This window comes from Balearica regulorum, chromosome 17, assembly GCF_011004875.1.
Source record: "Balearica regulorum gibbericeps isolate bBalReg1 chromosome 17, bBalReg1.pri, whole genome shotgun sequence".
Classification (NCBI taxonomy): domain Eukaryota; kingdom Metazoa; phylum Chordata; class Aves; order Gruiformes; family Gruidae; genus Balearica; species Balearica regulorum.
In genome coordinates, this window is record NC_046200.1 from 16,600,999 (window position 1) to 16,628,995 (window position 27,997).

At 64.5% G+C, this 27,997-nt stretch overlaps 2 protein-coding genes across 7 annotated transcripts; one reads left to right on the forward strand and one right to left on the reverse strand.

Annotated features, from left to right (window-relative positions):
* The first annotated feature begins 2,264 nt into the window (after positions 1-2,264).
* On the forward strand, positions 2,265-3,957 carry SELENOM (selenoprotein M). 2 transcript variants are annotated; one of them, XM_075769457.1, is made up of 5 exons: positions 2,267-2,428; positions 2,499-2,534; positions 2,623-2,657; positions 3,083-3,161; positions 3,254-3,957. In XM_075769457.1, the coding sequence occupies exons 1-5, from the start codon at positions 2,312-2,314 to the stop codon at positions 3,464-3,466; spliced, it is 480 nt and encodes a 159-aa protein (XP_075625572.1). In that variant the 5' UTR covers positions 2,267-2,311; the 3' UTR covers positions 3,467-3,957. The 2 variants fall into 2 exon arrangements, with proteins under 2 accessions (XP_075625573.1, XP_075625572.1); XM_075769458.1 differs by lacking the exon at positions 2,499-2,534 and having other exon boundaries at positions 2,265-2,428.
* Positions 3,958-4,671: 714 nt separating this feature from the next.
* Positions 4,672-27,968, reverse strand: SMTN (smoothelin). Of its 5 annotated transcripts, none has more exons than XM_075770135.1 (22): positions 27,755-27,968; positions 22,327-22,487; positions 22,035-22,128; positions 21,882-21,960; positions 21,708-21,788; positions 21,451-21,656; positions 19,561-19,663; positions 19,092-19,354; positions 18,886-18,949; positions 17,472-17,570; positions 16,531-16,887; positions 15,266-15,360; positions 13,045-13,161; positions 11,823-11,981; positions 11,655-11,730; positions 11,219-11,383; positions 10,575-10,637; positions 10,351-10,414; positions 9,870-10,040; positions 9,671-9,794; positions 9,447-9,598; positions 4,672-5,594 (listed from the first exon to the last, which is right to left on the reverse strand). In XM_075770135.1, the coding sequence occupies exons 1-22, from the start codon at positions 27,803-27,805 to the stop codon at positions 5,444-5,446; spliced, it is 2,895 nt and encodes a 964-aa protein (XP_075626250.1). In that variant the 5' UTR covers positions 27,806-27,968; the 3' UTR covers positions 4,672-5,443. The 5 variants fall into 5 exon arrangements, with proteins under 5 accessions (XP_075626250.1, XP_075626249.1, XP_075626253.1 ...); XM_075770134.1 differs by adding an exon at positions 7,984-8,155 and having other exon boundaries at positions 21,451-21,788; XM_075770138.1 differs by lacking the exon at positions 13,045-13,161 and adding an exon at positions 7,984-8,155 and having other exon boundaries at positions 21,451-21,788.
* Positions 27,969-27,997: the final 29 nt, after the last annotated feature.

Consider the following 27,997-nt stretch of genomic DNA (forward strand, 5'->3'; position numbering starts at 1 on the left):
ATGGGGCCTCCACAACCTCTCCGGGCACCCTGTTCCAGTGCCTCACCACTCTAACAGAATTTCTTTCTAACATCTAATCTAAATCGACCCTCCTTCAGCTTAAACCCATTACCCCTTGCCCCGTCACGACACTCCCTGATAAACAGTCCCTCACCAGCTTTCCTGTAGGCCCCTTCAGGTACTGGTAAGCTGCAATTAGATCTCCCCGGAGCCGCCTTTTCTCCAGGCTGAACAATCCCAACTCTCTCAGCCTGTCCTCATAGGAGAGGTGCTCCAGCCCTCTGATCAGCTTTGTGATCCTCCTGGAGAAGCTGTTGATGTACGGGCTGAATGAGCAGATGTTGAGATGGATTGAAAACTGGCTGAATGGCTGGGTTCGAAAGGTGGTTGGACACAAGGCACAAGGTCCACTTGGAGGCCAGCAAGTAGCAGTGTGCCCCAGCGGCCAATGCTGTGTCCAGTCCTTCATCACTGACCTGGATGATGGGACAGAGTGCACCCTCAGCAAGTTTGCAGATGACAGCAAACTGGGAGGAGTGGCTGATGAACCAGGGGGCGTGCATCCGTCCAGAGGGACCCAGACAGGTTGGAGAAATGGGCTGGCAGGGACCTTACGAAGTTCAACCAGGGGAAGTGCAAAGTCCTGCCCCTGGGGAGGAACAACCCCAGGCACCAGGACATGCTGGGGGCCACCTGGCTGGAAAGCAGCTCAGCAGAAAAGGCCCTGAGGATCCTGGTGGACACCACATTGACCATGAGTTCAGTGTGTCCTTGAGGCAAAGAAAGTGAATGGTGTCCTGGGCTGCATCAGGAGTGCTGTCAGCAGGTCAAGAGATGTCAAGAAGGCACCAGTGAGGCCACCCCTGGAGTGCTGTGTCCAGTGCTGGGCTTCCAAGAGCAAGTCCAATAGACATGGACATACCAGAGGGAGTCCAATGAAGGGCCACAAAGATGATGGACTGGAGCATCTTTCACATGAGGAGAGGCCATGAGAACTGGGACTGTTCAGCCTCGAGCCGAGAGGCTCCAGGAGCATTTTATCACTGGGTGCAAATATCTGCAGGGAGAGTGCAGAGAAGACGGAGCCCGGCTCTTCTCAGCGGTGCCCAGGGGCAGGACCAGCAGCAGTGGGCTCCAGCTGGAACACAGGAGGTTCTCTCTGCGCCTCAGGAAACGCTTTTTCCCTGCGAGGGCGACCGAACCCTGGCACAGGTTGCCCAGGGAGGATTTCCCACCTCGGAGACACTCGGTCCTGGGCAGCTGGCTGCAGGTGGCCCTGCTCAAGGAGGGGCTTGGACCCGATGGACCCCAGAGGTCCCTTCCAACCTTCCTGTGATTCTGTGACCGGGGGGATGTGCATGCATGCAGCTGCGTGTGTGGTTTGTGGGCGCGCATGCAGGGGTGCGCGCTGTTTTGTGCCTGCGTAGCCATGCGCGCGTTCAGTTTTGTGTGCGTGCAGTCAGGGTGCGCGGTATGCAGCTGGGTGTGTGCGTAGAACTTTGTGTGCGTGCACACGCCGTTGCACGTGTGACTGCATGCGCTGGTGTATGTGTGTTTCTGTGCGCTGCCACATACGCTGATGTGTCTGGGCGTATGCACGCTGTGAGCAGTTGCGTGTGTGGGTAGCTGTGCGCAGCTCTGCCTGCCTGTTTGTGGCTCTGCCTGCCTGCGTGTGCGTGTGCAGCTGCATCTGTGCACTGGTGTGCGGACAGCATATAGCTGTGCCTATGTGGGGTTCTGTGTGTGCAGCTGTGCATGTGTGCATGCAGCTGTATGCACAGGAGGGTGTGTGAGTGTGCACAGCTGTGTGTGCGTGTAGCTGTGTGCCACTGTGTGCACGCACACCAGACAGCTGTGCACGCACACACCCTATCCTGCATGTCGCTGTCCGTGCGCGTGTGTTGGTGTTTGCAGTGTGAGTGTGTGTGGTGATTTCAGTGTGCTCGTGGTGTTTATGGTGTGTGTCCTCACGGCGCGTGTGCTTGTGATGTGTGAGTGCACGGGGGGGTGTGTGGGTGTGGGTGTGTGTGCGCGCGCGCGCGCGCGTGTGTGTGTTGGCGGGGTGCGTGTGTGTGTGAGTGCACGGTGCGTGCGTGTTTGGCGGGGGGTTGGGGGGTGTGGGGGGGGGTGTGCGCGCGCGTGTGTGTGGGAGAGTGCACGGTGCGTGCACGTGCGCGCTTGCGCGGTGTGGGTTTGCTCTGCGCGTGCGGTGTTTGTGCTCGTGCCGCGGCCGCTCGCCGTGTGCGTGCGCGTGCCCGCCGGGGCGGGGCTCTCCGCGCGCGCGCGGGCCGTGGTGTGACGTGGCGGCGGGATGCTGAGGGCGCTGCCGCTGTCGCTGCTGGTGGCGGCGCTGGCGGCGGGGGGCGGCCCGGGGCCCCCCCGGCCCCGCGGGGCCGAGCTGCGGGGCCTGGCCCGGGGCAAGGTGGAGGTGAGCGCGGGGGGGCGGGCGGGGGGGGCGCGGGGGCACCGCCGGGCGTGACGGGCCATCTCCTCCCCAGACCTGCGGCGGGTGACGGCTGAACCGCCTGAGGGAGGTAGGTGCCGCGGGCGGGGGCCGGGGCCGGGCGGGGGCCGGGGCCGCCCCGCCGCTGAGCCGGGCCGGGCCGCCCACTCTGTCCGCAGGTGAAGGCCTTCGTCACCCAGGACATCCCCCTCTAGTACCCGCCGGCTGGCCGCGGCAGCCCTGCTCGGCGGGCAGCGCTCGGTGCGGCCATGCCCCAGGCGCAGGCCCCTGTCCAGATGGGCGGCGTGGGACGGGATGTGGTATGGGACGGGACAGGATGGGGGTGGGACAGGATGCAATGGAGGACAGGGTGAGACAGGAGGAGGGATGGGAGGGAAGGGAGGGAATGGGATGGAGGATGGGATTGGATGAGGGGTGGAGGACAGGATGGTTGGGGGACAGGGTGGGAAAAAGCAGGATGGGATGCGATGGACGATGAGATGGGGTGGGACAGGATGGGACACAATGGAAGATGAGATGGGTTGGGATGGGATGGAATGGGATGTGACGGAGGATGGGATAGGATGGGGGGCTGCATGGGCCTGCCTAGTACTATCCACTCCTTAACGTGCCGCCCAGCCATAACCTGGAGATGAAGCACCTGCCCGGTGCTGACCCCGAGCTCGTGCTTCTCAGCCACCGATACGAGGAGCTGGAGGTGAGTGGGCAGTGTGGCACCCACTGCTGCAGCAGGGTCTGGGGCGGTTGGTGCCACGCAGGCGCCAGGCTGCAACCCCTGTCTGCGTGCAGAGAATCCCCCTGAGCGATATGACCCGGGAGGAGATCAACCAGCTGGTGCAGGAGCTGGGCTTCTACCGCAAGGAGACACCTGATGCCCCTGTGCCTGAGGAGTTCCAGTTTGCCCCTGCCAGGCCTCTGTCCACCCTGCTGCCCCGTCAAGCTCCCACCACTGATAGCAAGACCCTACCCGAACGTGACGAGGGAGAACACCCAGACCTCTAGTGAGGGGTGCCACGCTCAGGAGAGGGTCCTGCAGCCAGTCCCCAGCACACGGGGACATTACAATAGCTGGGGATGGTGCCACAGGGTGGCAAAGGTGCCCCTGCTGTTGCTTGGTGCTGTGTAGCCTCTGCCTCGAGCATGCCCTGAGCAGCTGCAGCCTTGAGCTGGGGTCTTCCTGGGCATTGTGCGCATCCCAGGGGTCCCGTGTGCCTGTCACTGCCCTCCCTCCCCTGCAGGCCTGCATCCCTGGCTGTGAGGAGCAGCATTCTTTGTGCTCCCTTGCCATGCCTTGAGGTTTAGCTGACTCCCAGCACTGGGCAGTGGTATCCTACCTGCGTGGGACAGGATGAAACCCTCAGCAGAAAGCCCCAGGTGCTGAGGGTAGATGTGCTGAGTCCCGGAGGCAGGAGAGCTGCCCCTGGGAGGGGTATGGCTTTACACCTCAGCACGGTTGTCTTATGTCAAGCCCCCAGTAAAGCCCTTGCATACAATTGTCTGCACTGTGTCATCTTTCCAGGGAGGGCTCGGTGGGGTGCATCCTGCTCTGCTTTGTACTGGGTGCTGGGAGGAGCCGGGTGCCCCAGAGCCGTTCACGGAGGCAGGAGCAGATAGCAGGGTCACAGCCACCGCTGGCAAGCCATCAAACTGTCCCATGGGCCAACCATGCTGTTCCTGTGCCACCCCCTCCCTGGCATGATGGATGGATGGACAGATGGGTGGATGGATAGGTGGATGGGGCACCATGGCTTGGAATGAGCTGCTCTCGCAGGGCGCAGGGGGATGGGTGCGAGCCCATGAGTGGGGCCTGATGGCTGTGTTGGCCTGGCGGGAACATTGGTCCCTGGCCAGGGAAGGGAGCAGGGCGCAGCTGCGCCATCTGCAGACCTGGCTCTGTGCAGCCTCTGGCAGTGTGAGAGCTTTTCCTCATACCAGGCATGGGGGTGGGGGTAACGAACCAACATCCCTTGTTCAGGGTGGGATGCTGGTGGTGCCCCTCAGCTCTGGGTATCATCCCTGGGCAGGAGGAGCAGCACGTGCCCCACATCTCCCCCTGGGTTGGGTGAGCAGTGGGCCTGCAGGCAGGGGGGTCCAGGAGCAGACAGGGCTGCCAGCACTCCTTCCCCCCCCCAGCACTGCGGTCAGTGCTGCACTGGTGGCACGAAGCAGTGGTGCAGCCGGGGAGAAGGATCCAAGGTGAAGGCATCGCCCTATAGAATAAACCTTTATTGTCTGGCTGGTGTTGGTACACATGTCAACGCAGGTGTAGAGACTGTGATGGAGGAATGAGCAGCACTAAGCATGTGGTGCCCCAAGCTGGGGAGGAGAGTGGGGGGGCTGCCATCCTGGCTCACTCTTTGAGCCCCTCGCTCCCCCGGGACCCCTCACCTCCCCACCTGCTCCCCAGCACACAGGTGCTGCACCCCCCCCCCCGGTGTCGAAGTGCACCAGGGTGCACATGCGTGGTGGGAAGCAGGGTGTCAGCATGGGGCCATGGAGCTGTCCCCAGGGAGGTAGCACCAAGCAGGGCCTGTGGTGGAGAGAGGGGCTTCTTCACAGGGGGCTGAGGAGAACCATTCACAGGCATGCTGCCTGTGGGATGCACTGTGACCCAGGCTGGGCCGCGCAACCCCGCTCAGCTGCCAACTCACACCAGCCCCGGGCCCGAGGGCGCAACTGTGCCTGGGCCTCCGCGGGGACGCGGGGGTGCTGCCCGCTGACAAACAACTCCTGGAAAATGAATAACTTAACGCGCTGGAGCAGGGGAGGCGAGCCAAGCTGGGGAGCATCCCAAGCAGCACCTGCCTGGCCCTGCCCATGGGGTCAGCCTGCAGCCAGCCAGGGCAAAGGAAGCTCCAGTGAGGCAGAGCCTCCCCTCCCCAGCATCAGTCCCGTGGCCCCCCAGACCCTCTTGGGGCAGGCAGCGCCCCTGCCCACCAGCAGCCCTGAGGGCAGGGGGGGTAGCGGGCAGGGCAGGCTCTAGCACTCTTTCTGCCGCATGCGCAACTCGTGGCGACGCAGGTGGTTGTAGAGGGACTGCACGTAGGTGAAGACGCACTTGGAGTCCGGCTTCTTCCCCATGATCATCATGTCTTCCACCTCCACCAGGGGCACGCAGTCCACCAGCGTCCTGCAGAGACGCAGCCCTCAGCACAGCCCTGGGTGGGCTGCCCCACTGCGGGGGCTGGGATGGGAGACCCATGCCACCCAGGGCCTGCTGGTGCTAGGCACCACTGCCATCAGCCTGTTCAGCTTCTGCCCGCCCCTCAGTACCCACAGTCCTGCTGCTCCTGGCACTGGGAAGAGTGCATGCTGCCTGCAATGGGAGGTGCCTGTCTGCGCCTCTTGCCACCGTGGTGCTCTCTACCCCAGCTCTTCGTGGTGGCAGTCACCCCTGCTCAGGCTGTGCCCACCCTCCTCCTCCTTCAGCTGATGCTGGTGCCTGCCAACACCTGTCTGTGCTGTGCCCCTGCCCCAAACACCACTAGCTGGTCCAGGGAAAGGTGGGGATCCTGGTCACACACTGCCCATCACTCCTGCCACAAGCCCTGGCCCTGCTCCCCTGCCAGTTCTGCCAGGCCCGTTCCCACCCTCATCCCAGACCAGAGCCTGGGGGGGGGGGGGGGGGGGGGCGTGCCTGCTGCAGGCACAGCACAGCACCACCAGGTGGGTGGGTACTGCCCAGCTTCAACCAGCTCGGCACTGGTCCATGCCTACCACCTCCCAGCCTGGGCCCCAGTGCTGTGGTGGGGTCGGTGCAGGGCCCTGCTCCAGCAGCTTCCAACCTTGGGGGGCCCTTGGCAGAGAAGCCATGGCTAGCCACACATCCCTGCAGCCTCTGGGCTCTGCCACTGCCCCTTCAGCAGGATGGCAGCCCTGCCCTCACTCTCCCCGCACCACCCATCCCGCGCTCCCTGGGTTGCGGGTGCCATCTCTCTCCCCGAGCTGGGGCCCTTGGGGCAGCCAGCACAGCTAGGGTAGTCACTGTGACAGCCAGGCACGGCACAGAGGGGAACCTGCCACCTCTGTCCTCTTGCCAGTCTGCTGGGGGGGGGAAGCACAGAAGCAACCCTGCCACTGCCACCCCTGCCCAGGTCCCTGCACCCCTGCCAGGCAGCGTGGCAGGTGCCAGCACCGCCCCCCCAGGGACAGACAGTGCCGCAGCACCCCAGGCTTCTGCTAATGGCCAATGCACCCCCGAGCAGGCCTGGCTACTTTGGCCTCAGGGCCACCCTCAGGCAGGGGTTCTGACCCTGGGGCCACCTTCTGGCAGGGGCTCTCGCCCAATGACAGGGTGCATTGGGCAGTTCTGAGCATAAGAAGGGTCCAAACCCCGATCTGCCACCCACCACCTCAACACCCCCCCTCCCCCGCAAGCCCTCTCTCCCCAGGCTGCCATAAGCCCCCTGCACCGCTCAGTCCCCCCAGCACAGGCCACCCCACCCCCCCAGGCTGGCACCAGCACAGCCAAGATGGGACCCCCAGCTAGTGCCAGCCCCTGGGGGAGCAGCAGAGCCAAGGAGAGCCACCAGGCCCAGGGCTCTGCTGGGATGCTGCTCCTGTGCCCTGCCACCACAGCTCTCCACGGGGCCTCTCCTGCGCTGGAGTCAATGCAGCCATGGAGGCGATGGGCTCTGAGCTCTACCTCGTGATTTGGCTGCCCTGGAGGGGTGTGTGCTCAGGGCCTTAGGAAAGCCTCTGTCTGAGCTCCGGAGGCCCCTGCCACTGCCAGCCCAGGCTCAGGGAGCGATGGCAAAGCAACGGCAGCTCAAGAAGCGCAGCTCTGCCCTTATAAAGCCATTGTTTGGACCCCGGTGTGCTGGTGCCACGCAGGGCCTGGGGGAGCAGCAGCTCCAGCGCCAGCTGGGATGCCCCTGAAGACAGGCACAAACAGTGCAAGACGAGGCAGGACCCAAGCCTTGACTCACACTTTCCAGGCTTCCCACTCTTGCCCATATATGAGCAGGCAGCACCTCGCAGGCAGGGCACCATCGCCCACGCCTGGCCCTGCAGCAGTGGCTGCAGCTCCCCCCAGCCGGCCGCCCTGGCAGCCCCCACACACCCCAGGGCTGGGGGAAGGAGGCAGCAAGTGGAAGCAGTGATCCTGGGGCATCCCAGGAGGGGCCCACCCACACCCAAACAGCACTGCTGCAGAACACCCAGAGTGGCGTTCCCAGCAGCTGATCCCCTGGGTTGGGCTCAGCCAGTGGGGAGGGAAGAGCTGTAGTAGCTCCATTCACACTAGCGCCATCCCCGTGGCTGGAAAGCCAATGCCCACCCCAGGGTGACAGAGTACCCCCCTCCCCAAATCCCCATGGGTGCTATTCTGGAAGGCCAGAGGCCAGCTGGCTGCCTCCACCCCTCTCCTGGCCCCAGCTTGGCCCTGCTGACCGACACCTCCAGGACTTGCCCCTCACCATCCCCCAGCCTCTTCCCGAGCCGCGGCGGCGGCTCTCCAGCCCCTCAGCCAAGCGGCGGCAATGGGGCACAGGCAGGTATTTGGAGGGGAAGGTTCTCACCATCGCTCCCGGGGGGGTGAAAATGGGCTACGACTTTTTGGTTTTTACCAGCCCCTTCTGGACCAGGCAGCGATAGAATTCCTGAATGTATGTGTACACACACTTCCAATCTGGCTCGCGCATCCGGACCATGTCCTCCACGTCCAGCAACTGCGGACAGTCCGCGTGCTTCCTGGGGGCAGGGAGAGAGAGGGGCAAGCCAGTGATCGCAGCCCAGTCAGGGAGGGGAGGAAGAGAGAAAACAAGAGACACAGATCAATGCAGTTCCCATCCCACCCCCCACCCCCCGGCAGATGCTGCTCTGCTCTCGCATGCTCTGGGGGTGCGCGATGCAGGGGCAGGAGGGCTCTGGGCACTGCCGTGCCAAGGCCATTCAGTGAGATTTGAGGGGGCACAAGCAAGGGAGGGGGAGGGTGGGTGAGCAGCGTGGAGAGGCGTGAGGTCCAGAGGGAAGGACAGATGGAGGTGGAGGAGGAGGAGTGAGGTGTTCTGGCACGCCGGGTGCTTGGGGAGCGGGTTCCAGAGCGGAGCGGCGCTCTATATAGCCCCTATATAGACCCGCCGGGAGGATGGGGTGGGGGTGCCCAGCCCTCCTGCCCGGCTCCGCTTGGAACGACATGGCACAGCCCTGGTGCAGGAAGCTCGGGAGAAGACGCTCACAAGAGCTGGAGGAGGAGGAGGAAGGACGAGAGGCCACCTGGCTTCCAGGCTGGAGAGATCGATGGCGCTCTCAAGTCCACGCACCGGTTCCCCAATTAAGGCAAAAAGTCCATTACCAGGAGCGCCAAGAGCCAGGAACATGGCCCCCTTCTTGCTCCACCGAACAGCACCACGGCACCCAGGGAGCTTGTGGGAGCTCCCAGCTCACGCCACCGCCCCGGGCACCGGCTGGGATGGGACCCCCACCCACCTGCCCCTGCCCCTGGGCAGGGTGCTGGAGGGAAGGAGGAGTGGGTGGGAGAGAGACAGAAGGAAGGAGAGAGGGGCTGGCTGCCAGCCCTCCAGCTGGACGCGCTCCCGTCTCTCAGCACCCAGGAAAACCAGAAGCAAAAAGGGAAGGGAAGAGACTGGAGAAGCTGCGACGGTGTTTGAGCCCCTATGACTGTGAAAGGAGGCAACTGGCACTGACAAACCCCGCTCCCCAGGGGCTGCGGTCCCACACCCGGCACCCTGGGGTGGGATGTACTGCTGTGGCCAGGCAGGCCTGGGGGGCTGCTGCTCTGCCCCACCACCCAGCCTCGCCATGCCAGACTGGTGCTGGTCTCTCATGGCTCTCTCCATGCAGCCACTGCTCTCCCCGCCAGTGTCCAAACCTTGTTGCATGACACGGGGGGAAGCAACGCTGATGGGCGCCCACCTCCAGCGCCACCGCCCCTTCCTGTGTCCCCCCTCACCCTGGGCAGCGAGCGGGAGAGTCGCCCCAAGCCATCCCAAGCCCACGTGATGGCATGAGAGCTACATACTCTGCAGAGGAGAAGGCCACCTCGAAGTTGTGGCGGCGGTTCTGGGGCGTCAGCTGGCTGTAGTCAAATGCCTCAGGGAAGAAGTTATGGACCAAGGCGCAGAAGGCCATGCCATCACTCCAGCTGGACGAGAAGTTCTGGATGTCCACGTGCTGCGAGGGCAGGAGAGTTACTGAAAGGCAGAGCGACCGGCCCTGGGAACGGGCAGAGGAGATGGCACCCACCTCATAGCCCCGGGTCTTGGCTCTGCACCAGTCCAGCAACATCTGCTTGATGCTGTTTGCGTTGGGCACGCCGAAGCTGGAGGAGCGCTGCACGGCGGTGCGTGCCAGCGTGGGGTTTGGTGAACTGCAGCAGAAGGCACGGGGTGTTATCCATGCAGTGCTCACTGCCCCAGCCAGCCTGCCCCTGGCCCAGCCTCACCTCCCGCCCTCCTTCTGCAGCTTCTCCATCATGGCCTTGCGAGCCTGCGAGGCTGATGTCTTGGGCAGGCTCTGAGCTTTCATTAACTCCTTCTTCTTCTCAGCCTGGCGCCGCTCCAGTGCGGCCAGGCTGCTCTGCCTGGAGGCACTCTCGTCTTCACGGTCGAAGATGCTAGGAGAGAGACTAAGCTAAGGGGGCTGCAGGCAGCCCAGGGAAAGGCACATGGTAGCCTCAGCCCGTTCCCAGCCCTGGAGCTTTGGAGGCCTCCATGTCCCTGGGACAGAAGAGGGGCGGCTTAAGATCCCTGGCTGGCAGATATGTCTCTATGCCCATGTAGGGACCCACGGGGATCACTGGAGACAGCAAGTGTGCCCCAAGGACCAGGAGGCTTTGGGGACATCCCTGCACGGGGACACCACAAGCTGGGCAGAGGGTTTGGCAGACGGCTGACAGGGACCGCTTGGGGCTGGCTGCCACTCACCTGCCCATCTTCTTGGAAGAGGAGCTGTAGGATGATTTGGTTTGAACAAATGTGCTGTTGCCATCTGCAGAGAGAAAGAGAGGCCTCGGGCAGGAGCTGAGGGAAGTGGTGCCAGGCAGGTGGGGAGCTCTGCCAGCGCCACAGGCAGGGATGACTCGCGGCAGCGATGCCCCTGGGGTTACGCCCAGAGGATGCTACAGGGAAAGGGCAGCAAAAACTCTTACGGTCTGATCTCTTCGTGTAACTTGACTCCATGGTTGTGGTACGGGAGGTCTTGGTGCCATTGCCTGCAGGGGGTAAGGTACAGGGATCAGGGGGGACAGGGACAGTGGCACCCCCAGACCCACTGCTGCCAAGCACCTTCACATCCACATAGTGCAACAGGGAGAAGCCCCAGGCAGCAGAGCCACGGCCAGGGCAGGCAGAGGGGGGACAGGCGGCACACCCCCCCCCAGGCAGAGCAAAGAGGCCAGTGCGAAGGAGCAGGGAGCTGGAACATCCCTCAACCCCCTGCAGCAACTCTTGGCTTGAGCCACCCAGGGCCTGGGAGAGCAGAGGTGTAGGGGACAGGAGACAGGCCCGAGGTGCAGACTAGGCCCCTGCCACCCACTTGGGTGGGAAGCCACCAGAGCAGATCCCTTAAAGATCCCCAGGCAGGCTCTGGGCAAGCCAGAGGACATGCAGCAAAACTCAGCCCTGAACCACGGTCCTGCTCCCAGCACAGTTAAGCCAGACGCAGGACAAGCAGCGAGCGTGGCAGAGGGAAGCTGTGGTGGCAGAGCACTGGGAAACACTCTGCACAGCCCCCTGAAGGGCCGGCACACCCGTCGTGCTGAGCAAGTGAGCCCTGTGCGTCCCCAGCCCGTACTAGACTGGATGAGACGCTCAGTCTTGGTGACGGTACTGTGTGCTGAGCCATCGGCCGACTGGGTGCTCTGCGTGGTGGTGGTCTCTGTGGTGTGGCCGGCCCTCCCTGCTGTAGCCTGGCTCCTCGTCTCCTGCAGCCGCTGGTCCCGCTCCTTCTCCCGCTGGTCTGAAAACGTGGGTGGGAGGCAGCAGTGAGATGCAAAGGCAGCGGGCACCCTCTCCACCACACTGGGGGTTCTGCTGGCTGCTGCCAGTCCAGAACCAGCTCATGGGAAGGACGATGTCCTCAGCCTGGCACAACCAGGCACGCAGCAGAAGGCCCAGCACACCCTCCTGCTTCACTGCAGCTGGACGGCCCTGCTCCAGCACTCTGCCAGCTCCACCTGCAACACCTGCCAGAGCCCTGACCCCTGCAGGGGTCACCCATTCCCAAGTACCTCGCTTGCGTTGGCGCAGCTCCCGCATGGCGTTTCGGATCAGTCGCCGCTCCTCAAAGTCTGTTGTCCGATCTAGCTGCAAGAGGAGGTTGAGGTCAGCATCAGCCCTCTGCCACCAGCTCAGGGTCCCCTTGCTTTCCCCCAGGAGCCTGGCAGCAGAGGAGGTACCATCTTATCCAGAACATCCTCATCCTCGATCCTGCCCAGCTCCTCGACGTTAAGCTTGCTCCTTCTCTCCAGCTCCCTCACTTGGACCTTCTCCATGCCGTTGGGCAGCTCAGGCTCAAGCCTCGGTGCCTGGGGCTGCTCCACCACCTCCGGCTCCATCTGCAAGGACAGCCCTGTGCAACTGAGCCCCCGCCAGGCTGGCCACCCCACCCTCCCCCCCTGCTGCTCAGGGTCCAAGGCCCCCATCACCCTGACACTTGCCCAGTGCCACGGGCAGCGGGGATACTGGAGAAGACGTGTCACATGCGCCGTAAGAACTCACAGCTGGGGGGATGCCGCAGGCATCCGCAGTGACCAAGGCAGGCAGGGGAGCGCGACATCCCCCTGTGGCACCCCCTGCCCCAGGAGGGCCCGGCCGTCTCTGACTTGCTCCCAGTCTGGCTGCCAAAACATCCCCAAGTATCCCCCACCCCATCACCGCAGGCTGCCAGGGCCCTCCAGCAGGCAGGGGCTGCCTGGGTGCTCCAGGCTGGGCAAGGTGCTGGCAAGGCCAGTGCTTACTGTTAGCAGCACAAGGGATTTCCAGGGAATTAAGGGACTTAGTGGAGAGAAGAGCTTGTGCAGGAGATCAAGAGCCTCCCCCACATCCCTGCTCAGGATCTAGGCCAGCTTGGCCCCCGCCAGAACAAAGCCAGGACGCCAAGTCCCTTTCAGCATGACCCCCCAGCAATGCGCAGCAGGCAGTGGGCCAGGCCCAGAATAGGGCAGGGAGGCAGCAGACAGGAGGTGCCGGCATGGGACCGCAGCAGCCCCGCTGCACACCTGGTCCCATCCTGCGTCCCACTGCCGCGGTCCAGCAGCCAGCCCATGGCAAAGCTGCTGACAGGAGGTGACACCGGCCACGTGCACCCGTGCCACCACCTGTGCCTCGCTACTGCTATGTGTGGGTGGGGGTAGGACAGCTGCCTGCAGCCTGCCTGCCCAGCATGCCAGCAACGCAGAACAGGCAGGCGCCGCTTGCCCCCCGCAGCGGCGAGCCTGAATGGTGGCAGACCCCTGTGACGCTGCATCGCCCGTGCACCACAGCCACCATCCCACCTAGTGCCAGAGGCTTTGCCTTGGCTCCAGACACCCCAAGGGCCACCAGGAGCCCTGCGGGCTGGTGCCACCCTCCCGTCCCCCCTGCCGGGCGCTGCCGTGGGGCAGGGCTGCCCGCACTCACGCCGCTGTTGCTCCGGGAGAGGTGCAGGGCCGATTGCTGGCGCGTGCTGGAGAACGCGGGTGGATGGGCCACAGGGCCGCCGGGCTCCTCAGTGCCCTCAAAGTGGGCGCAAGGGTCCTGTGCTTCCAGAAAGAGGGTGCTGAGGTCCTCCCCGGGGGGCTCCTGCGGCCCCAGCTGCACCGCCAGCAGGTCAAGGCGGCGACCCAGGCGTGCCAGCTCTGCCCGCAGCTCCAGGTGCTCCTCCTGCAGTGCCCGTAGTGTCCGCGCCAGGGGCTGCACCCGCCGCAGTGCCTGCTCCAGCTCCCCCTCCACCATCCCCCGGAAAGCCCCCAGCTCCTGCCGCAGCTCTGCCAGCTCGGCTGCCCCGGCCTGCGCCAGCCCCTCCAGGCTGACCCCCGGCATGGCGGCGGTGTGCCGGCAGGTGCTGCGGCGAGCCCCGCTCAGCTGTCCCCTGCCCTTTATAGGGGCGCCGGGCACCACCCCCGGCTGGAGGCCGGCCCGGCACAGCTCTGGCCTGCTGGGCTATTCTTGTCACAGCAGCTGGGGGTCCCGCACAGGGGTGCCGAGGCAGGCGCCGACACTTGGCAGTGCTTCCAGCCCCTGGACCAGGTGGCTTGGTGAGGAGGAGCCCTGCCAAGCGCCCCCACCCCCCCACCCCGGGCAGCTGCCAGCACCCTTGAGGCCAGTCTGGGGGGGCTGTGGGGCACAGCATGTGGGGTAGAGCACCCACGCAGGATGAGTCCCAACCTATCACTGTGCTGGGTGTGCTCCAGGGCCAGAGACCACCTACACACCCTTTTGCCCAAGTGCCTTCCTTGCTCCTGGCTAGTGTTGGCCACAACACACCAACATCTCCAGCCCCAGGCTGGTGCCGGTGTGAGGGCCTCAGCCATCAGCCGTGATTTTGGGGGGTCCCCATCCCCCGCGCGACACCTGACAAATGCCCCAGGGGGAGCAGGTCCCTGCACAATGGGCACAGGTGGCACCCCACCAGTGAGAGGACAGGCTGCAGTGGCCACTGTCCCCAGATCCCACACCCTGCCGGTCCCTCCAGACAAGCCCTACCTGGCAGGACTGCCAGCACTGCTGCCGCCTCCTCCTCCCTGCCTGCTGGGAGCACACCTGGAGGCTGTGTCTCCCACCAGGCAGCTGATGGGTCCTGAGTCCCCCACCTCACTGGGCAGTGCCGCTAATACCTTAATGAGAGCTGACAGGCTGCTCAGGCCAAGCCTGCCCAAGCGCATTAGCGCAGGGAAGACACCCCTCTGCAGGCAGCAAGCTGCCCATGAGCAGCAGGAGCTGCTGGCTAGTGCAGGCAGCACTCGAGGGCAGCCCAGCCAGGCTGTCGGCACTGCCTGCTTCGCGCTGGCAAGGGTTGTGCCGAGGATGGAGCAAGCCACTGGTACCATGGCTGCAGAGGCAGCTGGGCAAGATGGGCACACGCAGGGCCACAAGCAAGGCAGCACTGCACTTGACATCCTGGCTCCTGCCAAGGCTGCGTGCGCGAGCGCCTTGCATTACCCTAGATGGCCAGGAGCAGATAAAAGCACTCAAAGGGCCGCACGCGCAGGGCTGCCTCCTGTGCACATCAAGCCTTGCTGTCTCCAGCACCCAGGGGGTACTGCGTCCCACTCGCCCCCCAAAACAGCAGAGGAATTTTTTTTTTTTTTCCAGTCACACCCAAGAATCCCTCCCAGGCCAAGTGGGCTGGGGCTGCTGTTCCGCTGTCAGCTCAGGACTGCAAAGCAGGAGGAGGCAGGACCCCAGCTCATGGTTCCAGCGTGGGTCAGAGAGCCTTGGGGAGCCCAACCCTGGGCAGGCTCCCCACCACCGTGGCCAAGGTCCGCTCCCAGGAGGGAAAACAGAGGGGTAGATGGCAATGGGTTTTTCCCTGAGCTACTGCCACCCTACAAGGTGTTTAAAACAGAGGGAGACCCACAAAAGCCTCCCAGCCCACCTCCCCGTCACCACCCCCCCAGAGTGGCTAGGGCTGTGGATCCATGCACAGACCATAGGCTCTCTTCGTAAAAAAAACCAAAACAAACAAAAACAAGCAAAAAAAACCCAACCAAAAAACAAACGAGCCAGAGCTTCCAGACCATACTGCCAGTACCAACCCGCCCGCCCTGGTCACTGCTTCCCACCCCAAGCCCAGAACCCCCTCCAGGCCATGCCCAAGTGGGACATGGCCCCACGGCCCCCAGCCCCTCTGGGCACTCACCTTGATGACATTGCTGCTGATACTGCAGATGCTGCTGCCACTGCTGGGGACAGTAGTGATGCGGATGGGGGTGCTCCGGAGTCCCAGGGTCACCTCTGCAAGGGGAGCGAGAGGCACGCGGGGTTTGCCCCAGCCCCAGTGTGGCACGCTCAGCCCCGTGCCCAAGGAGCCACTCCGGCCAGGCTGCCTGGCTGCCACATGCATTCTGCCTCAGCAGTGGGCACTGAGCTCTGGCACAGGGGAAGGGCTCTGGGTTCAGCCAAGGGACAGGCAAGCCAGGCCCCCCTCACCACCCCAGCTCATCCTCTTCCCCAAGGAAGGGCACTTTCTGCAGTGCTCCAGCTGGAGCCAAAATCCCCCGGCACGGGAGATGGCCCCAGGAGCATCCCAAGCCCACTCTGTGGGCAGGCAGGGCTGGATCAGACGCTGCGCAGCAGTGGGGATGGGACGGAGCAGGACAGCGTGGACTCCCCTAGACCAGCAGGTCAATGGGGTTAGAGCATGAACATGGGGCAAAGGACAGGGCAGGGCCATGGAGACAGGGCAGGGAGCTGGGAAAGGACTCTGGGCACGAATGTGACAGGACAGCAGGGATGGGGACAGGCTGCAGAGCCAGACAGCCTCCCAGTACTGAGATGCCTTGAGCAGGCTGAAGGGGTGAGGGCTGCAAAGGGGTGAGGGCTGCCAGGCACGCTCCTGCCCACAGCCTCTGCTCTTCTGGCAGTGCCCATGCTGAGCCTCCAGGCTGCCAACACCCAAATGCCGCTACTGCTGCTGACGTGTCCCATCAGCGCCTGCCTGGCCTATCGCTACCCACCTGCCCGCTGCTGCCCACCTGTCTGCAGGTTTCCACTTGCTCACTGGTGCCCACCACCTGTCAGTGCCCAACTGCCCGCTGGCGCCTGTTTGCTCCACTGCCCGACTATACACATCATCCTGTCGCAAGCACCATCCCACAGTGCTTACAGCCCTGCCAACGCCTACCTGCCTGCTGGCACCCATTGCCCCCATGGTGCCTGCCTCCCTGACAGGTGCCCACTTGCCCACCTTTCCCAGTCCCACCTCCCTGAGCAATACCCACTCATGCCCATCATCCATATAGTGCCCAGTTGCCCACACTGCCCACCTTCCCCATCCCATCTTCACAACGGGTGCCTTCTGCCCACTTTGCCCACCCAGCGTCCCCCCGGATACCCACTTCCCTGTCCCAATCCCCTGACGGATGCCCCTGCCCGTGCTGCCCATCTTTCCCACCCGGTGCCCACCTGCCCGCTGGCTGCCAGGGGTGGCCACGACGCGGGGCGTGAGGGGCTGCATGCGCCCATCCTTGATCTCGATGGTGAAGGTGGTCTTCATGCCGTCGAGGCCGGGGCCGGCGGAGACCGGGGCCGGGCGCTGCTCTGCGCCTCCGCCGCCGCCCCGCGCGTTTTGAGCGGGCCCCGGCGGGGCCGTGCGGGGCCCCCGCTGCCATTGGCCGGGCCCGGCCCGCCCCCCCGCGCCGCCCGCCCCCGCCGGGCCGCCCGCCGCCGCGCTGGGGGCCGGCCCCGGGCCCGCCGGGGTGAAGCGCTGGGCGCGTTCCCGCACCGAGGCGGCCCGCGGCGACGGCCCGGCAGGGCTGGGCTCTGCGCGGGACAGACACCGTGGGTCAGCGGGGCCGCAGCAACCCACGCACGTCCCCGCCGTGGATGCTGCGTCCCCCTCCCTGACCCCACGCGATGCGTGCGGCCCCCCAGGGTGCCCTCTCCGATGCACGCGGGCCCCCCCCCGCCCCAGGGTGCCCCACCACGCGTGATGTACCCCAGGGCGCCCACATGACGCATGATGCCACCCACCCCCTCCGGTGCCCTGCCATGCACGCAGCACCCCACAGCGATGCATGCTGCCCCTCAGAGACCCCTCTACATGTGAAATGCCTCTGGCTGCCCTGCCGTGCATGCTGCCCCCTCCCCCTCCCTAGGTGCCTGCAGCACGTCAAAGCTTCTGCCCCCCCTGCTTCTGCTGGGGCCTGGCTGCTCATGGGTGAGCAGGGATAGATGATGGGCAAGGGGCAAGAAAGCCGGTGGGCAGCCAGCAGCTAGCCCTGCTCAGCCAGCAGCGCCCTACAGCATCCTGCCACCACAGAGCTCTGTGCCTGCCCAGGCTCTGCCAGGGACCTCCTGCCACTGGGAAGCAGAGAGAGAGGAGGCAGCCGCCGCTGGGACCTTACCCGTACAACCAGCTGGGCGCAGGGCGGAGGATGCTTGCTGCCACTGGTGAGTGTTCAGGCAAGCCGGGGTCCCCACTACGTTCTGGGTGGGCACTGCCACTTGGGAAGGAGACAGGCCAGATATGCAAGGAACAGGACAAGAGGAGCAGAGGGTGAGTGTGGCATAGGGTGCTGTTGCCATCCCCACTCTCCCCAAGCACAGCACTCTAGGGTCCCTCTCCTGTCACCCCACACACCCCAGAGCGTAGTGCCAAAATCCGCCAGCACTCACAGGCTGCCCTGCACCCCAGGCAGCTGGCTCCCCCCTGCAGTGCCAAACGATACCACAGAGGAAGGCAAGGCAGAGTTTGAGGTACCCGCACCCTGGCGGGGCAGTGAGTGGTAGCTGGGGTCTGTGCCACGAGAGTAGTATCACCCCTGCACCCACCAGGCCCTGGCATAACAGGACCAGCCCAGCATTGCCTCTGGAGAAGAAGGCGAAGGGGACCAGTGGCTCTGCCCCCACTCAGGAAGCACCCAGGGTGCAGGGGGCACCAAATAGGCAGCGCTCTGGCCTGGGGCTGGAGCCACTGACACCCAAGTGAGGTGGCTCAGCCTTTCCCCAGCACCCAGGTTTGAGCCCCCAGGTGAGGTGGGAGCGTTGGGTCCTGCAAGTTTCCCTCTGCCCCAGGGCTGTGCCACGCTGCAGCCCACCAGCCCCCAGCATCTCCCCAGGGTTTCTGCTTTCCCAGGAAGCAGCAGCCCCCGGGGACTTCTTGGACGGGAGGGGACCTCTGCCTGCAAGGGTTGCTCCAAGTGCAAACCCTGACCCTGGGGGCAGAGAGCTGCTTTCTGGATTTTTTTCCCCATTTCCTCCCAGCACAGCCGTGGGGACAGTTTTCCCAGCAGTAGGAAGAGGGCAGCTGCTGGCCACAGTGATCCCTCAAGGCTTCAGGGAGGACCTGGAGGGTGCTGGGCCCTGGCCGGGCCAGGGAGTGCAGCCCCAGGGGGAGCCAGGGCCAGCCAGCGCATAGCTCCTGACCTTATTGGGACAAAGAATGCAAAAGGCTGGGGTTTGCTGCCGGTACCAATTCCCTTTCATGGCCCTGCGGCCGCCCGGCCTGGAGCTGGGGGACTGGTAAACAGCCTGCCTGGCACCCTGCTCCCCTGGGCACCCGGCTGGGGCACGCACCGCCACCACACGGCTGGGCGGCAAGTGGTCACTGCCTGGGGATGGCCCTTGGCCCAGCCATGTCCTGCCCTCACATTCCTGCCCCAGCCCATGTGGGTTTAAGTCACATCCCCAAGGGCTGACGCCCTTCCCCGCGCTGCTGGGATGCATGTGCCACAGCGCAGGGGGGGCCCCCTGGGGCAGCACTACCCAACTGGGGGAGGCCACGGCCCCAGCGCTCCGTCCCCATGGGGCTGCACTTACCCACTGGCAGCTCCCCATGCCTCCTGGCCAGCCCTAGCATCCGGCCGCGCACCCTGACATCAAGCTGCAAGGAGGGAAAGAAACAAAGCAGTCAGCTGCGGGGGCCACACGCACTCTGCCACCATCAGGCTGCCTTCACCCATGGGACCACCATCCCTCAGCAAAGAGGGCAGTGGCAGCCCCAGCCTGTGCTGCCAATTCTGTACCTGGCTGTCCTGGCTGCTAGCGCTGGGCTGGCCCGGGGAATGCTGCTCCACCCGGCGGCTTTGCCCCACACCGGGCTCCTGAGCAGTGGCGGGGTTGCCGGGACTCTCTTCCTTCCAGGCTGTCTCGTGCTGTCCTTTGGGCTGAGCAGCACCTGGGGAACACGGCTGGTCCTGCTCTGGCTCCTTGCCATCATCTTCAGGCTCTGGACTGGGCTCTGGGGCCGGCTGCAGCTCCAGGAGCACAAGGGTCCCTGAGACCACAGCTGCAGGAGAGAGAGAACAGGCTCCACATGGGGGAAGCCTGCTCCCATGGCCCCACCAGGCACCCAGCTCCCCTGTCCACATCTTTGGGAGATGCTGTGCTGCCCTCTCCATCTTCCTGCCCCTCCCTGCAGCTGGCCCTGGCACTGCTCCAGCCCCAGGCACGCACCCGGATGGGGCTTTGTCACCAGCATTCGCAGGAACTCACCCTGGGCGCTGGGTTTCTGGGGGTCTTCCGCCTGCTGGCTGCATAGCTCCTGCATCCCAGCTGGGATGTGCTCCGCCTCCACCGTGTCATCTCGCTTGTGGGCCTGGAGAGAGCAGGAGGTGAGAGCAGGGCCAGCCCCACTCCAGTCTCTGACCAGGTCACCCTGTCCCATCCCTGCCACCTGGCCAGGGACATTCCGCAGGCTGTGGCCTCTTCCCATGCCACCCAGGTGCCTGCCTGCACGCTGCCAGGGACGGACAAGCCACCCCCTGCCTGGGGGTCACTGCAGGAGGCTGGCAGGGGGACAGGTGTCCCCAGACCCTGCTGCCTCCACCAGGCAGGGAGGGGGATGCTGTGTCGACCAAAGGGTGGGCCCAAAGCCTGCGTACACCAAGGGCCCCGGCACTCCTTTGCGTGGGGCCGATAAGCACCAGGGCACAGAGCAAGGAGCTGGCTCTTGGGTCCCTCTGTGGCCTCTGCCATGAGTACACTGGCCTTGTCCAGCATGGATGCCAGGAGGTGGGAGGAGAGGACAGCCCCTGCCCAGTGCCCCTGTCCCCTCTTGCCCCCCAGCCCAGGCACCTCAGGGCTCCACGAGGCAGGGAGCACCCAGTTTTGCATCACCCTGTGTCCCTGCCCACGACACCAGCAGCTCTGCTTGGCAAATGATGGGATGGTCTGGGCACAGGACTACATGCTCACATCAGAGTGGCAAGGACACACAGGTGACAGGTGCATCCCTGACACATGCATGAGCAGGGCCAGGGTGTCCTGGTGTCACCAGCCACGTCACAGGGTGCCAGTGCCTCTAGGAACACCACGGGCTCCAGGTGCTGATGTGACTCAAGGGTAGGGGGAGGCACAGAGAGGCCCATACCCCAGGGGGGCACAGGGAACTGGGACACAAATCCAGGTGCCACTGCAGCTGCCATTTAAGGAAAATGGCCTCAGGTTTGGAGTGATCAGCTGGACAGAGCGGGACAGCCACACCAGCTGCTCAGGACGTGCCCTGGTATGGCCAGGACTTGGGGCAGCACGCCAGCACATCCAGATGGGGAAGGCAGACAGCGCTGAAAGGTGGTACAGGGCCACGTGTCCCCCATGGCCTCTTGCCACAGTCCTGGGGCAGGTGGAGGGGGAAGCTGGACTGAATGGAGGCGGATGCAGGGATCCAAGTCTTCCCGCTCAGCTGTGGTTATAACCACTCTTTGCCCTTCCCCACCCTCTCCCACAAAGGGCAACTCTGCGTGGTGTGTCTGCAGGGACCTCCTACCACTGCAAGAGCCATAGTCCCCTGCAGGGTCACCGCTGCTGGGCAGTAAACCCAGGCTTGCACACATTCCTTCCAGCCCTGCCCACCAGCTCATCCTTACCCCAGCCAGACAGGCCCCCCATGACTGGTGGGCACCAGTCTTGCTCCAGAGCAAGGCCCAGCCCCTCGAGGGCCAGCAGGAATGACCAGCCAGGGGAATCAAGGTTTCTGCCTACGCAAGGGGACTGATGCAGGCAGCTGCCACAGGCAGGACGAGCAGCCGTTGCCTCCAAAAGCTCTGCCTCATGGCTGCAGAGCTGCAGCAGGGAGGGGCGCACCAAGTGCGCTGAGGGGTCCGCAGACCCCTCGCACCCAGGGTGCATCCTCAGGGAGAAGCCCAGGGGCACTCAGGCCTGAGCCCCCAGCCCCAGCTCACCACTGCTGGGGCCATGCTGGCACAGCCCAGCCACATCCCCCATGACTCCAGAGACCCCAGCTCTGCCTGCCCCAGTCCCCTCAGGTGGCAAGCCCGGCATAGCCAGGGTTTGTGCCCCAGACAAGGCTGGCACAGGAGCCCAAGGGAAGGGTGAGGAGGTCTTTCAAAGTCCTGTCCCCCCAGCAGCACCCTGCGCACTCACCACTGAGCCTTCGGGTTCCTGGGCAGGGGGCCGCTCTGCAGCCCCCCCGCAGCCACTCTCCTCCAGCCCAGCCAGTGCTGGCTGCTCTGCATCATCCCGCTGGCTGCTCTCCCCACTCCTGGCTGCAGTCAGGGGCTCGGTGCTGCCCTCGCTGTGGCTCTCCCTGCTCCTGGCCAGGGCTGGCTGCTCAGTGTCATCCCTCTGGCTGCTTTTCCCACTCCTAGCTAGGGCTGGTGTTTCAGCATCGTCCCTCCGGTTGCTTTTCGCATCCCCAGGCACAGCAGGGGGCCTGGTGCTGTCCCTCCGGCTGCTCTGCGCGTTCCCAGCCAGGGTGGCAGCTGGATGGGAGCAAAGGTGGTGTTTAGGAAGGAGCTGCCCGCATCCCAGGCTCTCTAAGGTACCCACCCTGGGACGCAGGGATAGTGCCTCACCTTCAATCTCCTCAGCCCGCAGCTTGCGGATAGCAGCTCGGATCAGCTTGCGCTCCTCGTACTCACCTGCTGCCCGCAGCTGCAAGACAGAAAGACCCGGAGAGATGCAGGGTCAACCCAGCATACGGTCAGCCCCGGCACACGGTCACTCACCAGTTTTGTCAGCTCCTCCACATCAGTGATGTCTTCGAGCTGCCGAGACAAGGCAGCCAGGGCTGTCTGCTGCTCCTCCTCCAGGCGCTGGGACCTGTGCAGGGCGAGAGCCACCCGCCGAGAGCTGCTGTGGTTGCTCGGGAACAAAGTCCCCTCGTGAGCAGCTGGCAAATTCAGGCAATTGTCCCCCCCCCACGCCAAGTTGCTTGGCGCCAGCCTGGTCCCACCCTCGCACCCATGCATTGAAGCCACTGTCCCCTGGGGCTAAGGCAGGGGGCAAGCAGGACCTCACCGTGGCCAGTTCTCCTTGTTGTACTGCCGGTGGCTGCCGCGCTCTGCACGGAAGCGTTTGGATGCCAGCGCCTCCTCGTCCTGCTCCAGCTCCTGCCGCTGCAGCTCCCTGATGGCCGAGCGGATGCGGCGCCGCTCTGCCAAGTCCAGTGTTGCCTCCAGCTGGGTGCAACAGGGCAGGGCTCAGCACCAGCTGCAGCCCCCCGGCTCAGCCCCAGTGCCGCCCTCGGCAGGCTGCCCACACACCGTACAATGGGTTCATCTGTCTGGCAGGGCCCACGCACATGGCGCACGCTGCCCGACACTGCCTGAGCCCGCAAGGAGCAGGCACAGCCTCCCCCCCCCGGGGGGAGGATGCTGGGACTGGCCATGGTGAGGAAGGGTTGCCATGGTGGCACTGAGATCTTCAGGCATGTGAGGGGCAAGGAGACAGGGACACATGGCATGAATGCCCATCAGTGGTCTGTGCAGCCACCACAGGTTGGTTCCCGGCAGCCCTGCCCTGCCATGCCACCAGCACAGGGATAAGCCCTCCCACCCACGCCAGCCCCTCCAGCAGCAGAGGGGAACAGAAGAGGATCTGGCTCCCCTCCCACTCTCACGGCCCCCAGGAGATGCTGGTTGGGAGGGGCCCAGAACTCCACTGAGCAGGGCTCTCCTGCCCCCCAGCCCCACTCTTCCCACCCATCTAGGGGATGGCAGGCAGCTCTCAGAGCCAAATCCATGAGCAGGATCTGTCCTAAATCAAAGTCCAACCCTCTGTATGTGGGCAGCACAGCCACACACCCCCAAACATCTCACAGGTGCTCCTCAGCCCACCCAAGGCTACCCACCAGGACCTGGCATGGGCACCCAGAGCTGCTTCTCCTCTTCCAGATCAGGTCCACAGCCACAGCCCTGCCACTGGCCCAAGTGCTTCAAGGGGGCCACACAGAGCACTGCGCCCCCCCCCCCCCCCCCCCCCCCCCCCCCCCGCCCCATGCCAAAATGGGACAGAAGCCAGCCAGATCTGTGGGGAAAGGCCAGCCAGGGCAGGCACAGCCCCGCTGTCCTGCTGTGTGACATCAGGACCAACCCATCGCTGGGAACCCGGGAGATGATTTCCCATGGAGCTCGTTAAAAATAAACCCTGTCACCCACAACAGCTGTTGTCAGCATCAAGCCCTGGCACGCTGGAAGCAGCTGCAGCTGCAGCATGGGACAAGAGCATCAGTCCCATGGGCCACTGCCAGGCCACCCATCTGGCCTCTTCAGGTTCTGCTGCAGCAGGAATTCAGGGTTGGTCCCTCAGCCGGACCCAGGCTGAGCAGCGCCAAGGGCCCCAAATCACTGCCCACACGCAGAAACTCCTCTGCACAGCCCCTCCAGCAAAGCCATTGCCCTTCACCCTCCCTGTCCAGGGTTTGGGGACCGGGAGGGGAATATTTCCATCCCAGTGAAGCCAGCAGGCACACAGCCCCAGTGGCAGCCAAAATTGTGCTCCTCCAGCCCCTGCCAGCCTCAAGGCCCAGCCGGGAGCAGCATCCTTCCCCAGCTGGGAAGACCCTGGCAGGATGCTCGGTAGCCAGAACAGCTACTCCCAGCCAGCCCAGCAGCGAAAACACACACAGCCTCAGGGGCAGCCACTTGAAGCCGGGGTATTCGCTCGCTCCCACCCTGGCAGCTCCCACTGTGCTGGCTGGCAATGCCATCCCTGCCAGCATGCTGCAGCCGCTCGCTGTGTCCCACAGTGGCACAAGTATCTGCCTCCTGGCCAGAGCTGGGATCTGCATCCCCCCCTGCCCTGGGCTCTTATCCAGAGCTGGCATCTCCGCTGGCACAAGGGCAGGGAAGTGAGGGAAGCAGCTGGAAAGAGCAGGAGCTGCTGCACTGCCAGAGCAGGGGGATGTTGGCAAGGAAGCCAGCCCCTCTGTCCAAAGGGGCCTCCCATTTCCCGTCCATGCCAGGCCTGCCTGCCCCAGGTGGCTGCTTCTCCCTGGGGATGTGGCTGCAGGCAGGGATGCTGGCTGCCAGGACAAAGGCACCAAGACAGGGCCTTTCCCTCTGCTGCTCCAGACCACCCTGGCCGGCTAGGGAGCCCAGCTCCACTGCGCATGGGTGGCAGCAAGGGGAGCAATGGAGTCTGGTCCAGCCCAAAACAAGAGGCTGGAGGTGGAGGACCCGTGGGTAACATGGCTCTCCTCACAGCCATGCAAAGGCCTTGAGGACAGAAAAACACTCCTGCACCACACACTTGGAGGCCGAGGCCCCGGCTTTTCCCTAAATAAGCTGCTGGCAGTGCACGGCTTGGCCCCAGCAGCTGGGTCAGGGCAATGGGGGGAGGGGGCAGCAGATGCAGGATCTGGAAACACAAGAAAGGGGGAGACACAACTGGACACCAGCCCCACACACTCCGGAGCAGGGGACACCCCAGCACCCGTGTGCTGCGTGACACCCACCTGCCAGCTCCAGGGCCTGCCCTGCCCAGGAGGCTTCAGCTGGGACCTGACCTGCACCTGGGTCCTAAAAGGCTGCTCCCTGTGAGAGAGATGGCAGCAGGGCAGGAGAGAGAGCCTCAGCCCACGTCAGCAGGGAGCCGCAATGAGGCAAATGAGCAGCTTTGGAGGCTCTGCGGACACTGCGAGGGGGAGCATGCTGGAAACCGCAGCTGGAGCCAGGGGGTGGGAAGGGGCCCGAGGGGCCCAACCCTGCCTGTGAGGGCAGGCCCAGGGATCAGCACATGCCAGGGCCCCGCCAGCCCTGCCCAGTTGTCAGCAAATTAATGGTTACGAGCAAACGCCCGCCTCGGCATACACACAAAGTGGCTTTGTGAAAAGGGTACTGGCAAGGCATCTATGCGCTGCTTTCCTGACGATGCCCAAGTACAGTGGTGTTCCGAGCCCCAGCATGGCTGGCGGCTCCTCCAGGAGGATCGTAATTAGCCCTGCATCCATCTGGCTCCCAGGAGCGGCTGAGCACAGAGCACTTGGGAGGCTGGAGCCTGGCCACAGGGAAACTGCTCTGGGGACAGGAACCAGGTGCATCAAGCACCTTCCGCAGCCCCAAGCTTCACTGTCACCTTTGGAAGGAGCCACAGAGACTGCGGCTGCCTCCCAGGCAGAGGAAAGCAGAAAGGATGGCTGCGTAATGGGGACACAGCTGGGATGCAATGCTCCTCAGGGCCATTGAGGCCTTTCCCAAAGGCCACCGGGTGTAAGAAAACCTCATGGCCATTACTTTCCTAGCTCAAGCCCGCCTTGCCTCTGCCTGCAAGGGGATTTGCATCCTGCCTAATTAACCATGCTGAGATCTGGAGGGGCCGGGAGAGGGAAGCATTCCGCAGCTGGGGCCAGCAGACCATAGCTCATAGCTCAGTACAGCCCTGAGCACTCTAATAACCCCCTGCTTCCAGACACCCAGCTAAGGGCCACCCTGCAGCAGCACCCACCCCATCCCCCACAGCTCCCTCCCTGGGCTCCTCCAAACTCTTGGGTCACCTTTGTGCTGCACCACAGGTTCATCGCAACTGGCCTCCCCAGGACTGGGGTACCAGTAGGCAACTGGGGAGGGAAGCACGTGGATGCCTATGTGAGAGGCAGAGGCTCCTCAGCAGCTCCCAGCCCAGCCAGCACAGCAATGGTCCTGGTGAGGGGGCTGCAGAGACCTGTTCACATCCCGCAGCCTCCTTCTTCCAGGACCCCCAGAGACATCACACGCTGTTGCTGAGGTCTGACTTGCTGGGAAAAAGGAGGAGGAGAAGCAGCCCAGAGCCCAGGGCTGGGGAGAGCAGAGGAACAGGGAGGAAGCAGTGGGAGAGGCAGTTTTCCCTTATATGGGCTAATCCTCTTCCAGCTGAGCAGAGCCAAAACTTAACCAGAAAGAAAAATAATTCCTTCTCCGCCTCACATCAGCTCAGAGCAGGCTTTCCCCAGCCCACGCCACACAGGCATAGGGAGACCCAAGCCACAAGCTGGGTGCTCTAGGGATGCAAAGCCCCAGCGGGTCAGAGAACAAACCCAGGGGAGAAGCGGCGCTTGCTGCACCAGTAAGATCCATCTCCCCAGGCTGACTGAAGACCCCACTGTACCACAGACCCAACACCCACCCCATCACTGGCCCCAGGGCTCCATCTCAGCCCAGAGACCTCAGCTGGGCCACAGCAGAACTGGAGCACTGGCAAGACAGGAGAAACCCAGACCACCAATCCCCACACCTCCAGGGCCACCCGTTGACCCCATGTCACCCCATGGGGGGCGGTGGGCTCCTCAGCCCATGAACAATGGGCAGCCCTGTGCACTGTCACCCAGAGCAGGTTGAGGATGGCATGTCAGGAGGCTCTGCCAGGGCAGCGCAGCCCCCGTGCCGACCCCCTGCCCATGGCACGGTGTAGCTCCCGCTTCCTGCCAGTGCTGCAGCACCCCAACTCTTTCCTGTTCCCGTAGACATGCCTTCCCGACTGACTCAGCTTCCTGCTGTAACCATTCCCCAGCGCCGGCCCCGGACCCCACACTCAGCACCGAGCCTGCGGTGCCCCAGGGCTGGAGGGGAGGTGGCAGGGCTGCCCAAAGCTGGGCAGCACTTTGTAGGGCTTCCTGACACAACAGCCCTGGCTGAGCAGTCAGAGCCCAGCACCCAGAGCCCCACCTTTGGGACACTCAGGCGCTCATTTGCCATGAGCCCATCGGTCCCAACAGTGGCGAGGCCAGGGCTTGACTCCTTCTCCCAGGGGAGCAAACGGAGCAGAGGAGTGACTCGGACGCTGCTCCAGTAGCTGCCACGCAGGAGAGGACACCCAGCCGTGCAGGCGCTTGGCCTGGGGAGCAGCCCTGGCACCAAGCCAGCCCCAGGCAGCACAGGAGCAGAGACCTGGGCCAGGCGGCAGCCAGCACCCAGAGAGCTGTGAGCAGGTAACTGAGCCGGCAGCAGGAAATGTCTCAAGCAGGAGTCACTGGCTAAGGAGATGGAGCCATTGAACAGACATTACAGCCCAAGTGCGGGTGCAAACAAAGGGCCAAGTGTCACCAAAGCAGCAGGGCTGGAGTCTCTGGAGTCACTGGGGCAGGACAGGGCCTTGTGCTACAGCTCACCCGTGCCCAGAGCTCCCACCCAGGCCAGCGCGGGCCCCTCCAGGTGCTGCTGTCCGGGACCCCCCCAAGCACTGCAGCGGCTCTTTGCCAGCGGCCCCGCTCACCGCCCCGGGTGGGCAGGGCCCCCGGCTCCACCATCCGCAGAGGCGCAGACCGGTTCACGCTACCGCTCTGCCCCTGCAGCCCCCGGCTGCCCGCTCTGGACAGCCACCGCCTCCCCTCCCTCGGCAGGGCACCCGGATCCGGGGTACTGCCGGGGACGCACCGATCCGTCCGCCTGGGAGCCGCCACAAGCGAGCAAAGGCTGCGGGCAGCGCGGCCGTGCCCCGGCCCGGCCCTGCCCTGCCCGCCGCGGGGACTCACCAGCTTCCGCAGCGCTCCCTCATCCATGCCGAGGAAGTTCTCCTGGGACATTCTGCCCGCCCGGCCGCCCCAGCCTGCCGCCGCCGATGCCGATGCCGATGCTGCTGCTGCTGCTGCTGCCGCTGCCGGCCGAGAGCTCGGCGGCAGCCGAGACAACAAAGGCAACCGGGACGGGACAGCGCAACCCCCGCGCTCCGCTCCGGCCCACCCCGGCAGCGCCACGGCCGCGCTCCGATTCCCGCC

Excerpts from the sequence above, each read along its gene's own strand:
- SELENOM (XM_075769458.1), top strand. The coding sequence starts at position 2,312 with ATGCTGAGGGCGCTGCCGCTGTCGCTGCTGGTGGCGGCGCTGGCGGCG. Across the intron at positions 2,429-2,622 it reads TGGCCCGGGGCAAGGTGGAG|GTGAAGGCCTTCGTCACCCA; the intron begins GTGAGCGCGGGG and ends CTCTGTCCGCAG. Across the intron at positions 3,162-3,253 it reads ACCGATACGAGGAGCTGGAG|AGAATCCCCCTGAGCGATAT; the intron begins GTGAGTGGGCAG and ends GTCTGCGTGCAG.
- SMTN (XM_075770133.1), bottom strand. The coding sequence starts at position 27,805 with ATGTCCCAGGAGAACTTCCTCGGCATGGATGAGGGAGCGCTGCGGAAG. Across the intron at positions 22,129-22,326 it reads AACAAGGAGAACTGGCCACG|GTCCCAGCGCCTGGAGGAGG; the intron begins GTGAGGTCCTGC and ends CGCCCTGCACAG. Across the intron at positions 5,595-9,446 it reads GTGGCCTTCTCCTCTGCAGA|GACGCTGGTGGACTGCGTGC; the intron begins GTATGTAGCTCT and ends GCGTCTCTGCAG.